Genomic DNA, 13,061 nt, shown 5'->3' with positions numbered 1-13,061 from the left:
TGTGTACATGTTTAAATTATTATTTTTTTTTTTATACTTTTTAAAGAGCTTGGTTCAACCACTATTTTCTGCGAATTAATCTGACCTTGTGGAGCTGCAGCATGCAAACGTCTTGGAGAAGGGCAACCAATGCACAAAGGCTTCATTGAGTGTGTGGGCAGGTCAGGCAGCTCTCTAAAGAATGTTCTTTTGGCAGAAACAGCCGTGCTAAAAATGAGGGGGAAAAAATGAATTCAAAATGTAGAGCTGGCTTGCAGTAATGAAGTGATAAGAGAAGTTGGCTGTTCAACATGAGCTTCCAGTTGCATATTCTAGGTCCTTGCTATTCTCAGGGCCTCCTACAGCCATGGCCCTGACCAGTGTTTTGATATAGCACAAAGTGGCTGTTTATTGCTACTGACTGCTGAGGCCTGTGCTCCAAAATGCATTCTGTCAACAGAATGTAAGTGAACTTGGCATTTCAAAGCTCGGCTGCTGCAGACGCATAGATTTCTTGGAATTGCCATGCAGCAGGACCGGTGTTGCAGTCCCCAGCTCAAACTGAACATGTTGCACAGGAAGACATATCATGTTAAGGTCAGATTTAGCTGAGATTCTGAGGGTTTTCTGTTTGTTTGGTTGGGGTTTTTTTCACTCATCAGCACAGTAAATATTCTTGTCCTTGTTGCCTGTCAGGCTTTCAACTTCCTGAATTTTTTTCAGTATACTCTGTATGGAGAAAAGGTGGTTATTCAGTGCAAAGGGAAATGTGTATACCATACACAGTACATAAAAGCAGTAATCAAAATCTGTGTTAATTCAATGTTGCAATGAGGATTTTTCCACTTTTTTGAGAAGTGATAATTTCTATGATTTTGGAAGAGCTCACATTATTGTTTTCTATTGTTTCCGTAGGAACTACAGGCAGAAATTGATGCTCATACTGACATCTTTCACAACCTGGATGAAAATGGGCAGAAAATCCTGAGGTCCCTGGAAGGCTCTGATGATGCAGCCCTGTTACAGAGGCGCCTGGATAACATGAACCTCAGATGGAGTGATCTTAGGAAGAAATCCCTAAACATTAGGTAGGACCTGGACATAAACAAAAGCCTACAGTTGGTGTGTAGGATGAAATGCTGTGTTTTGCCAGAAAAAAGGTTTAATTTTGTTTCTGATAACACTTTTTGTCCATTTTGAAATTATTTGTACTATTCTGAATGTTGGCTTAACATTGTAGGAGTGATTAGGGCTTTTTGGTGTGAAAATGGTAGTAGAGGATTACAATTTCAGGCATATGATGAGGTTTTATGATTACAGAAGGAGTGATTAGCATGTTTAAACAGTAACTGTACCCCCTCTAAATGTAGACTTTTTCTAGATCTGGGTATGACTTATCAACAAGTCATGAAAGAAAGTGATTAAACAACCTGCATTTAAGCTAAGCTTTATTTCTAAGGCTGCTATTTCCAGTGCAAAACTAAAAATAGCCTTGCAAATGAGAAGATAAGTTATTTAAGCTTGTAGCTGTTGTGTGGAGAGTGGACAAAGTTGCCAAATAAAATCCAGATATAATAGAAATCCATAGATAGTGTCATGAGAGGAAAAAATCCTGCTTGCAAGCAAAAATATAATAAATGGTAATGTTACAAATTACAAAATGGAGATACAGTCTTCAATGGGCTGAAGATTTCTTTTCAAAAAGAAACTGTCCAGGAAGCTTCTTTTAAGAAACATGACTTTTACAGTAGGCAGCCCAGGTCTGTTGTGTTCATTTTTGGTCATTTTTTCACTTGCTCACTTGCTGTGTGTTGGTGGTAGTTCAAAGGGCAGCAAAAGGCAAAAATGCTTTTTAAAGTAATGTATGATATATCTTTTTTCAGCTCAGGCCCTGAGGGAGGTCAGTCTGTGTAATGACAAAAACCATCTTCATAACATTAATCATTAAATATAAATAAAGGATATGAAGTTGAAAAGATATTAGTAGCTAAAGAGACACATTCCTCCCTCTTTTTTTTTTTTTTTCCCCCCTGAGGAGCTAAATAAGAGGGATATAAACCTACAAAGTCTCTCGGAGATTTTTTTCTTCATATGCCTTTTACCAATGAACTTGCCAAAATGAAGCGATGTTTGAGATCAGAAAAACAGTCAGTTGGCCGAATATCAAATTAAATACATGGTACTTTTTGTCTTTCGTTTTTTGCAGTTTCATGTATCACTGCCATTAACTGATTCAGAAATAGTAACTCTAGTTATATCACAGTGACTTCTTGAATTAAACATTCAAAGCAATAGACCTTTCTAAAATATTTGCTTCCTGTAAAAGGCTTAAGGTGTTCAACAACTTATTGATTACGATAAGAAACAATTCTTAACTTCTAAGACGTTCAGTTTAAATGTTACTGGCCACCAGACTGAATAAAAAGGCTATTCTCAGCCTGCCTGCTTGGAGCTATTTCTTTCCATCACATGGTATTGTATGGATTTCACAATGCTTACACAAAAGAGGTGTAAGAACAAACATTTTCAAATGTTCCCCAGGCATCAGTTTCACCAGTCTCCTCATGTAGCTTAAGTTCTAGACTGCTGAAATGGAAGACCCCTGCCATTGTTCAAATTAGGTGGGCATTTTTTTCTATATCTGGTCAATATCAAGAGAAGCCAAACTCTTTTCTATTATTACATCTCTTTTGTTTGGATAACTTAGCGTAGTTTTGCCTAACAAACACTTTTTCTTATAACTAACTCATTTAAAAGAAAATATTTTCCTATTATCTGTTTTGTCTGCACATGCTTGAATACAGTTATGAATATATGAGTGTACGCGTAGAACATACACTAGCATGCACATACATAAACATATATTCCCAAAGCTGAAGAAAGGGCAGAACAAGATGGGTTCCCAGTCACCAAACTGGGAATGGTCAAAGTGCAGTAGCAGTAACAAAACCATTTTGGGTCACTTTTTACACTTTTACCATGTAAAGCCATACCTGGGGAAGCAGGGAAGAAGTGAAGACTCTAGTGTTTGCCTTCAATTGCAGACCTTCTCTGGAGGAAGTAGAAGCTTGCTTTTACTGATTAAATATGGGAGACAGGAGTCAACCTGCCTCAGAAAGTTGGCTCTTTGACTGCATCCCCTCCAAAAGCCCTATGGTCCTTGCTCTGGATGTCACCTCCTGCAACACCCCATGCAACATCTCTGTCTCTCTTCCCCCCTTGCTGCTTTCAGAGGCATCCTGAAGCTTACCCAGCTTCACTGCCTGCAGGTCTGGCCACCCCCAGCAGTGCGTGTCATGAGGCAGTTTTGCCCCAGCCCACAGCTGCCCTGTGAGAGCAGAGATCAAAAGACAGCATGGTCTATGTGTGTCCCTCCCACATAGCCTTTAAGTTTAAAAAAGAAGAAAAATTTCCATCAGCTCTCTGTCAGCCTACGGCTAATCTGTCCCTTTCCTTTCTCTTTCCTTGCCACTCCAATTACCTGGTATAAGAGGCTGGAAAAAAGACAGGATCTGTAGAGCATTTCAAACAAGTACAACTGACCTCACCCTCAACTATTCCTCATTCCCATATCCAAAATAAGTAATAAGGTCTGCAAAACACTGAGTCCATGTTTATCACATTTCTTTATAGACCACTTTATATGAGGTATAAGAGTAGAATTTTCACTGTCAGAAAATATGTGATTTTATATGCAGTCACTCAAAAAGAAGAGAAATCTTATGCAAACAAAGCTGGAAGTTAAACAGAAAATATATGAAATAAAAGAAATTGTCTTCTGTAAATTTTATCACTTTACTGTTAAGCAATACAGCTTTTTGATTCCAATGCAGTTTGTATTGCTAAGAGGACTCCTTACATTACTGGAAGTGAAATAGGAATTTCATTCCAAAGAGCAATTAAAAATTAGCATATTTGCAAGTCTAGAAAGACAAAATTTTAGTGTGCCTTATCTATGGTAGAAACAAAGTTGAAGATTTGACCAGTTCTGTGATGTTTCAGTTGCATATTTTCTCTGCACAGAAAATAGTTGCTGAAAATTAGTAGCTCAATACTTGATCCCAGTATTAAAAGGACACGTTTACACATACACAGAGGAAATATTTAGATGTCCTTATTGTTTGCACGAAGTAATATTCTGTCTTTCAATTTTTCAGTGTTTCACTTAGTTTCATTCACACCTCTGTGCAAATGGCACAGACATTTTGGTAGCGTAAAAGGATTCTATTGGCTTTAACAATTTCCTCATGACTTTTTTGGGAAAGGATGGAATTGGTTCTCTTACCTTGAAGGTGAGCATGAATCTTGTGTGAGTTTGAATGGTTGGTGTAGCAGTTTAGAAAAATGCTTGCTCTTCTCTGAGTTGAAATTTTAGTTAATTTATCTCCTAGTAATCCTAAGTGATGACTAGGTTACTTCCATGCTAATCCTCCGTAATATTTGTGCACATTTAGTGAGAGAGACAGTTCAATACTCTGAAGTGGAAAACTAAAAAAAAACCCCAAGCAACAAAAAAACAAACAAGAAACCAAGACATGGGAAAAGAACAGATGTTTCAGGCTGGGACCGTGGAACCAAATTTACATCTGTGTTGCCAGAATCTAATTCAAAGCTACGGAAGCTATTTAAAAATCATTAAGTTAATGAAACACTAGGATCTTTCTCAGTAAATAAGCTTGTACTGTTCAGTTTTTATTATCACTGTGCTTGAATATATCTTATATTTAATACATGCTTTCAGATCCCATTTGGAAGCCAGTACAGACCAGTGGAAGCGTTTACATCTCTCTCTTCAGGAACTTTTGGCATGGCTGCAATTGAAGGAGGATGAATTAAAACAGCAAGCACCCATTGGTGGAGATCTTCCCACTGTGCAGAAGCAGAATGATATTCATAGGGTATGATTTTTTTAAATGATCTTTCAGTCTCTGCTTTTTGTTTTGCAGGTTAGTGCTGCATGAAACAGTCCTTATTGGGAAAAGCAATATACCCTTTGAAATATATTTTAGAAACAATGAAAACTGAACTTCTTGAAAAAAAGTAGTAGCTACAATTTTCAAACACACCTTACAAAATCAGCCTTTTGGAGAAGGGAGTGTTTACTACCAGCTGCTTGGCTTTTTTGAAAAGCAGCACAGCATTTTCATAGTCCTATCGCAAAACAGCTAGAACAAACAATAACTTAATATTATTTGAGGATTAAATAATTAGTTCTGATAATTTTTCTAGATCAGGCATTTAAACTTAATGTTTAATTTGGTTTTGAATTGGTTTTGAAACCCTATTTTGCTACTGGTTTTCGGAAACTTTTGTGAAAAGAGTAATTGATATCAGCTCTAATGCACAACTGTGTGCATCCTGAACCAACTGTGATAACTGACTGTAACTGTCTATAGCTCAAACTGGTTTCATAAGGAAATTCTTAAGGAAAAACAACAGCAGAGCATCATACGGGGACTGTTCTGGACTAAGCGGTGTAGTAAAAAGGAACCTAAATCCAACACTTGTATGGGAAGTTGGTTGGGTTTTTTTAAACCCACCAAATGAACAACCCCAAGGATTCACACAGTTTTTTTGTAGTAAAGTTATGCTTTATTTCATGTGTTCAGTCAAGTTCATATCTGTCTGATGTGAACCTAATGTCTCCTTTCAGGTAAACAGCTTTTAATTTGCTATGTCATTGCAGTCTGTTTATGTCTGAATGTGTAAACACAGTTCTAGTACCTCAGCGGTGGCTTTTTACTGGTGCCGTAAGGAAATCCATCAGGAAACTAGTGTCCTGCAAAAATAAAGCTGAAAAATTGCTGAACGAAACAGTAAATGGGGAGAAACTGTTCTGTGAAGGAATAGGGAACCATGTGAAAGGTAATTGGGATAGCACACTCAGCTTTAGCAAGTAGCAGACTGATGGGAGGTAGTGGCAATATGGTTTTTCGGGCGCCTGTTTTTTACCTAATGGCCAAGAAAGCCAAAGAGAAATATGAACAAAAACCATTTTGATGTCAGTGCACAATGCTTTTCTAAGATCATATAATGTTTTGCTGCAAGAGACAGTTTGGTCACATTTCCTAGGTCTTCCTTTTGGAGAAATGATGTGTTGGATGTGTCTTTCTCACAAAACTTTACCTGGGACTTCAGGCATTTATCACAGAAACAGTGAGGCCAAGAGATCCATGACTTATGGAGCACCACCAACCCTTTTTACCTTTCCCTCCATTAAAGTTAAGATACATGAACTGCCTAAGGTCTCTGTTCTAGCCAGCTGTCTTTAGCAACTTCCATAAAGGAGTTTTAAGCCCATCAGGATGAAAGAAACAATATAGATGTTGCTTTAAAACAGCATGACATTAACTCAAACCCTTTATCCAAAGGCAATTTTTGAGACAAAGCAAGACTTAGAGAAAGATTTGTGTAGGTTTGTTACAATGAAACTTTTGTCATCTGCATAATATTTGAGTATTTTAAAAGATTACCTTTCCTCCTAGATCAAAGAATTTTTTAATCTAGATTGTTTCTCATAAAATGTTAATATTGTATATTGTTATATAAGCTATTTGAAAGTTTCCCAGAATTCATCATAAAGATGTTAAGACGTAAGTAATGGACTATGTGATCTCTCTGTCACTCACCAATCAGTGGAATTGCTTAAAGTTTCAGGGATGAGAAGTGTTGCATAGAAGTAAGGCACCACAAATATATGCGAAGTGACTTTAAAAAATGTATCTTCTCACTGCTCCTCTTTATACATCTTCTCTGCCACATGCTGATACATACAGACACAAATCTTTAGTCTAGTCAAAGCTAGAACATTTTAGTTCCTTTTAGAAATGCAGCTTCTTTCATTTTAGAAATATGGCTTCTTTTCTCTTCCTGTTCTGTAGCACTTCAGTAGTTTAATGTAAGGCCTTTCTAGCTGTAGCTATTCTGATTCCCTGTGAAAAAAAGAACAAAACATAATCCATGAAATTAGGTTACCCTGTCTGCTTTTCAAAGATTTCTTACACAAGTGCTAAAGTATCTACCTTAAAACTAGAGCACAGCACTGAAAAGCTGGGTTTTTTTCAGGAGTTTTAGGCCCCTGCTTAAGAACAGAACTTAGCTCTTAGTGTTGGGTGTGAAAGTGAAGAGTGGTTGAATTTTGGTCTTGAGAAAAAGAATCACCTGACTGTTCATTTTATTCTCCTGAATGTATGTTCTGAAAATCAGTCTTCAGTAAACAATTTAAGTATCTACCTGATCTGACCGATCTTTTAAATGACCCAAACTTCCAGCTTTGGTCTTATATATCAGTACAATGCCTTTTCTTCTGTGAAGAATTGGTTTTGCCAGGTAAAGCCAGAAGTGAATCCGGGTAAGTTCTACATTGGAGAAAAGAAAAAACCTCAGCAGGGGAACATTATTTATAAGCAGTTTAACTGATTGCTCTTGAGAAATGGCATGATGAATGCAAACCTGGTTTTATGCCTGAATCCTTTTTCTAAAGTGGTGTTACAAACTGATTTTATTTTTCCCCCCCTTAAAAATGTAATCTAAAGAAAAAAAAACCATATTTAACCTCTCTATAATTTACAAGGCCAACTGGAATACCTCAGACTTCCATCGCAGGGATGAAAAGAAGTTGGTTCTTATCATTGGAATACTCCTACTTGCCAAGATTGGCTTTAAAAATTTTAAGAGTAAGATTTAGATGAAAATTTCAAATGCTTGAATCTATGCCAGAGGAGAGCTTGAACTCAACTGAGAAAAAAGATATTGATGCAGTCAAAATCATTGTTGCGTTATAGATGTGAGGTGATTTTTAGACAAGACAATTTGGAATTTATCCCAAATACACCCACATAACTGCTGTTTGTTTGAACTTATATATAGTGTGGGTCATTTTGTTGATTTTTGGCATCTGAAAAAATTGTGTATGTGCCAAAGTCTTAGAATGTGTTTGTATGTGTGAGGGTGTTAGTCAGTGATAAAAAATGCTGCTGATCATCAAAATATTATTTAATTATCTTGCAGTTTTTATTGCTTTACTAAGCATCATAATAATGTTTTATTGAAATCTTATAAACAACTGTGTACATGTTAGAGTTAATCTCAGTTAAGTAACTTAGGCATCAGACAGATAGCCTGCTTTGACTTTCATTCTTTGAAGAGTCACCATGTCTTCTGCGTAGTGATTGTATTAACAGCATAAACAGCATTTATGAATATAGAACAATTCCCTGGAAACCCTTTCACATCTATAGCAACAGTGCCTAAACAGTACAATTCCTGCTTCAGCCTCTTCTGGTGGCAAAATTGAAAGTAAAACTGAAGTAAACCCTCATTTTTAAAAAGCATTCTGGTTGCGAAATATCTTGAGTTAATTTAATTGCACTCTTTCTCTTTAAAATTCATTAAAAGCAAAAATATCAGCTTTTCTAATAACAGAGATGAATGTAAGCTTTACTAATGCAATCTCTTCTCATTACATTTTCATCTTTCAATTTAAACAATCTGTGTTTCTCCATCTAAAGAGATTTAGGGACACCCATGAGGAGGTAGTGGAGGTCTGAGATAAGCTAATCAATATATGCATTATTAAAATGGTAGACAGAATGCCATTACTGCTGTGGTGTTGATGACAAATAGAGATGCTTAAATAAAGTAGTTTACTTATTTTTTTTGTCAGGTCATACATTATGCACATTCGATTTCCTCTACAGTCACTACGAAGTGTGGAAGAAGTTAAGGAATTCAATGAAATTAGCCTGAAATCATTAGCTGTAAATTAGACATTTATTTAGGCTAATTCTGCTTTCAGTGATATTCTGGTTAATATAAAGATGTATTTGTCAAGGCTTTGGATAGATTTTTTTTTTTCCCAAAAGAAGAGTAAATGTCATTTATTGCTACTTATCATTTTTATTGGTAATGTGTACATATTTCACAACAAAACTTTAATCAGAAAAGCTGGCTTCATACAGTAAGAACCTTTTTGGAATGGGATAGCATGAAATGAGCATTCATTATTTTTAGTGCTGTTCTGTGCTACTGCTGTATTCTCATGTTTTTTTCATTTCCTTCTTTTTAAATTTCTTATACTGAAACATATTTTAATTAGTAGAAGACTGCAGCTCAAAATTAGAGAAGGCATTGAGAATTGTAAATAGGTCTTAAAACCATACTGTGTGCTATTCTAAAACTAGGGATTTACAGACTATAATCACATCAACCAGCTCCAGAATGGAAAAGCTGGAAAACATTTAACAGAGTAGCTCACTGTTATCCTTTAATAAGTGAGAAGGAGATTCTCTGTTTGTGACTAAATACAAAATACACAAAGTCAGAAAGTTTCCATTAGTGTTTCTCTATGATTTTGAGAAGATAGATACAATGATTCCTGCTCACACACCTTGTGGGATGCAGTATGCTTATCTGGTTATGATATCCATGTTCTGCTGCACAAGAGAGGAATGTGGCTTTAAACCTCTTTTTAAACCTCTCTTGGAAACATAATGCCACTATGTGTATTTGGTTGGTATGGTTTTATGCAGAGACAGTGGAAGCTGAAAGATGGTATTTGCGTTCTTCTCATTGTTACTACATGTACAATAGATAGGAAAAGATGGTATTTGCGTTCTTCTCATTGTTACATGTACAATAGATAGGGTTGACCTGACTACAGCAGCAGCACTCTGTACAGCAGTACTGCTTATTCCCAAATACATAGCTCAAAGGCATTTCTGACTTTTAAATATCCTATAAATTGGTGTAGTTCTGTGTTCCTCTGGAATATCTGTGACTCCTTCCTGCTTTCAGTATGTATAAAGAAAACAGACCTTTGTGCATATGCCTCTTGTTTGATCCATTTGGGATATAAACATTTCTGAGAAATAATTTGTCAACATTGATGAAGCGTATTATTTCTTTAAGCTGCTACAAAATTATAATGTTTAAAAATAAGTATGACTACTGATGTCACTTTTAACACTATCAGATGAGAGCAAAGCACCCAGTCCATGGGAAGCACTTTAAGTTATGCTACCTGCGGCTTACTTGAGCTGCAGACACTGCCACACTAGTGTAGTGCTACAAAACGATGTAATGTGAGGTGAGCACCAAGACTAATTAAAGGAATAGATTTTCCTCATTTGGAGGTATGAAAAAGCTTGTTATATTTCCTCTTTCCATTGCACTAAATGAGAGTCAAGTATGAATTATAAAAGTATCTAAACTTAAAAATGCCCAAGAGTTTTAACCATGGGGTAACCCTGCTCAGTTTTTATGCAGAGTAATGTCCAATGGTAGTTTACTTGTTAGGATGCAGTACTCTTTATTTCTGATAATCAGTGTCGGTTCTTAAGGGTCAACATGATTGTTTAAAATATTTATCACAGGTCTTAATCAAACAATAGATTCCCTTATGACATGAGATACACTCTGTGAGGGGATCCCAGCCCCATTAATGTCCATGATGATATGAAATGAGCATTTTTTACTTTGTTGCTTCCTTCAAGAAAGCAAAAGGCTAAAGGGTTTTCCCAATTCACAGTCACAAGCGTTATGGTCAGTTCTTGGCCTCTTAATAAAAAGATTATTTAAATATTTATAGTAGAATAATAGTCATTTCCTTAAGTTTACTTCCCTGAAGTGTATTAAGAATCTTTTACCTGTGAGTGCTCAGATCATAAACTGCAGGTTTGATTCTCATTATTAGTTCCATTAGGTATTTCCTGTACAAAGCATTTCAAATATAATTCAAAGTGTAATGAACTTTTTAGTATTGAATTTATAATCTTTCATTAGTTTGCATAGAAACCCAAATTTTGTTGAATAATTAATTTAATTTAATTGGTGAATTTATTATGTTAGAAGCCTATGTAAAAAGAATTTTCTAATCCCTGGAGTAAAATACCTGGTTTTTACTCATGGCACATGGCTCTCCTTTTTGCAGTGTTGTGTTTTGTGTTACACTGTACTATAATTATCTGCATATTTTACATCTGTGCTCCTTGAAAACAATATGGATTCAATATTGTTTCATAAATAGAGAAGAAAATGTTGAAATAAAACAGTATTTAAAGACCATTTAGATAAATTCGATACAACATGCAAACGACCCAGTGCAACATGCAAACAACCCACAGGCCAGGCTTCATCTGCATTTCTGTGTGGTGAACATTTGGATTCAGATTAATGGTACCTTAAGTTCTCCTTAAAACCCCACCCCAAAGCAAAACAAAACAAATAAAAACCAAAACCAAACCCAGCAAACAAACAAAACCCAACCAAAAAAAGAAAAAACAACCCAAAAACCAAAACCACGTAGATATGTGTACTTTCAGTAAACTACCAAAACTTTAAATACCAGCCTAGAGAATCTTACTCACAGTCATTTTAAAAGCAGGGAATAGAAGAGAGGTAGTAAAAGGAGCTGTTGCTGGATGAAGAAAAGTGTGAAAAGGAAAGAGGAAGAAAAGGAAAGAAAGGAGACAGATGCCAAAAAGCATAACAGGAAAGGAAGAGGTAAAATGGAGAAATACAGTTGATTCGAAAAGAAACAGAATATATCACCAAGCAATCTTGAAGATATGGGAATTGATAAAAAATACTGATTAAAGTAACTAGGAATTATCTATTTCATAAGAACTACTTTCTGCCCTTTAATTTTTACTCATGCATGCCTCCATCTAGGCTAGATCATATTTCTGAACTTTCACCTTTGCCTTGACTCTGCGTGTCAAATAGTTCATGTAATTTTGGAGGACATGTATCTACACTAATACTAGAAAAGAGTGCTATGATTTATTATATTACAATGGGGTTTTTTGTTACTGATTGTTATAGGTTAACATGTCAATATCCACTGGTCCTTTTTTTTTTCTCATATGATTTAACAGTTGCCAGCAGCAGCAGCAAAGAGGTAGGTTGCTGTGAAATATATTGCATTTACCTTCACAATGCGGAAAATCTTGCTTTCAAGAACTGTTAGCTATGCTGGTGTGGTCCAGTACATAGCCAGCCAAAGCCTTGCACCATGCAGCTTAGTTTTGGAGTTGACTCTGACAAATCAAGAAAAGGGATCCCTCTTGCAGTGAAAATTTGATCAGCAACCTTGGGTACTTCACAGTATACTGGCAGTAGATTTGCACCTTTGAATATAATGTGATTTCAGGTTAAGCAAAAGCTGATTATCACTTTTACCTTTTTTTGGTAGGTACTTGTAATATACATGGAAGTTGTTGTTGGAAATTTTGTTCTAAATTTGATGAAAAAAGAGGCTAGCACTCAGTATTTCATTATATATCCACTTACAATACTTTTGTTTCATCTCAGACTTTCAAGAGGGAGCTGAAAACAAAAGAACCTGTTATCAGGAGTGCACTTGAGACTGTGCGAATCCTCTCAGCAGAGCAGCCTGTGGAGGGAGTAGAGAAGCTCTACCCAGAACCAAGAGGTAATTGAAGAAAGAGGGTAATGACACATTGCTGGAAAGATCAGTGATGATCAATGTTGATTAAATAAATTATGCCAGCCACTGTGAAAGCATTCCTTTTACACTCCAAGCTGAATGTCAGTATTCAGAGACTAAGCTAAAAATATAGATGAAAGAAACTCTTAGCAATCCTTCTGAACACTGTGGCACTAAATAGACATGCATATTTATAAGCAGATTTTGAAACTGGCTTTAAACCTTCATGACCTATCTATAACTATAGGCCCATTTGAGGTCTGAAAGCTGCAATTTAACTTAAAATTCAACTTGTAGTCTCAGTAGTACAGAAACTCCCAAATCCACTCAATTGCTGCAAAAGATTCACAGTGATTAATATTTATGTATGTGCAGAACTATTTTGTAGGACACAGTTGATAAACTTTTAGCTACACGTTGCACGTTTAAAAATGCCTTTATACACTAAATGCATATTTTGGTGATCTGTATGGTATCAAGATTTAAATTAGTTAAGAGACTTTCAAACACTAATACATAAACAAAATAAATTTCACAAGCACCTTTGGTTATGAACAGTTTCTTACTGACCTTTGAACTTACCCAAATGGCAATTATTTTTCTTCTAAGATGGAATATGTCTTAAAAGCCTCTT

At 35.9% G+C, this 13,061-nt stretch overlaps 1 protein-coding gene across 1 annotated transcript in view; it reads left to right on the top strand.

The window, feature by feature from the left end:
• Positions 1-894: 894 nt before the first annotated feature.
• Positions 895-13,061, top strand: part of LOC104406770 (dystrophin-like) — a gene marked incomplete at both ends in the record, with an annotated part of 32,268 nt that continues 20,101 nt past the window's right edge. Inside the window, 3 exons of the mRNA XM_010015860.1 lie at positions 895-1,067; positions 4,721-4,877; positions 12,292-12,412. Of these exons, the coding sequence (XP_010014162.1) occupies positions 895-1,067; positions 4,721-4,877; positions 12,292-12,412 (451 nt within the window). The remainder of the gene's footprint in view (positions 1,068-4,720; positions 4,878-12,291; positions 12,413-13,061) is intronic.

This window comes from Nestor notabilis, unplaced genomic scaffold (genome assembly GCF_000696875.1).
Source record: "Nestor notabilis isolate BGI_N333 unplaced genomic scaffold, ASM69687v1 scaffold4686, whole genome shotgun sequence".
Classification (NCBI taxonomy): Eukaryota; Metazoa; Chordata; class Aves; order Psittaciformes; family Psittacidae; genus Nestor; species Nestor notabilis.
This window is presented reverse-complemented; position numbering and strand designations above follow the sequence as displayed.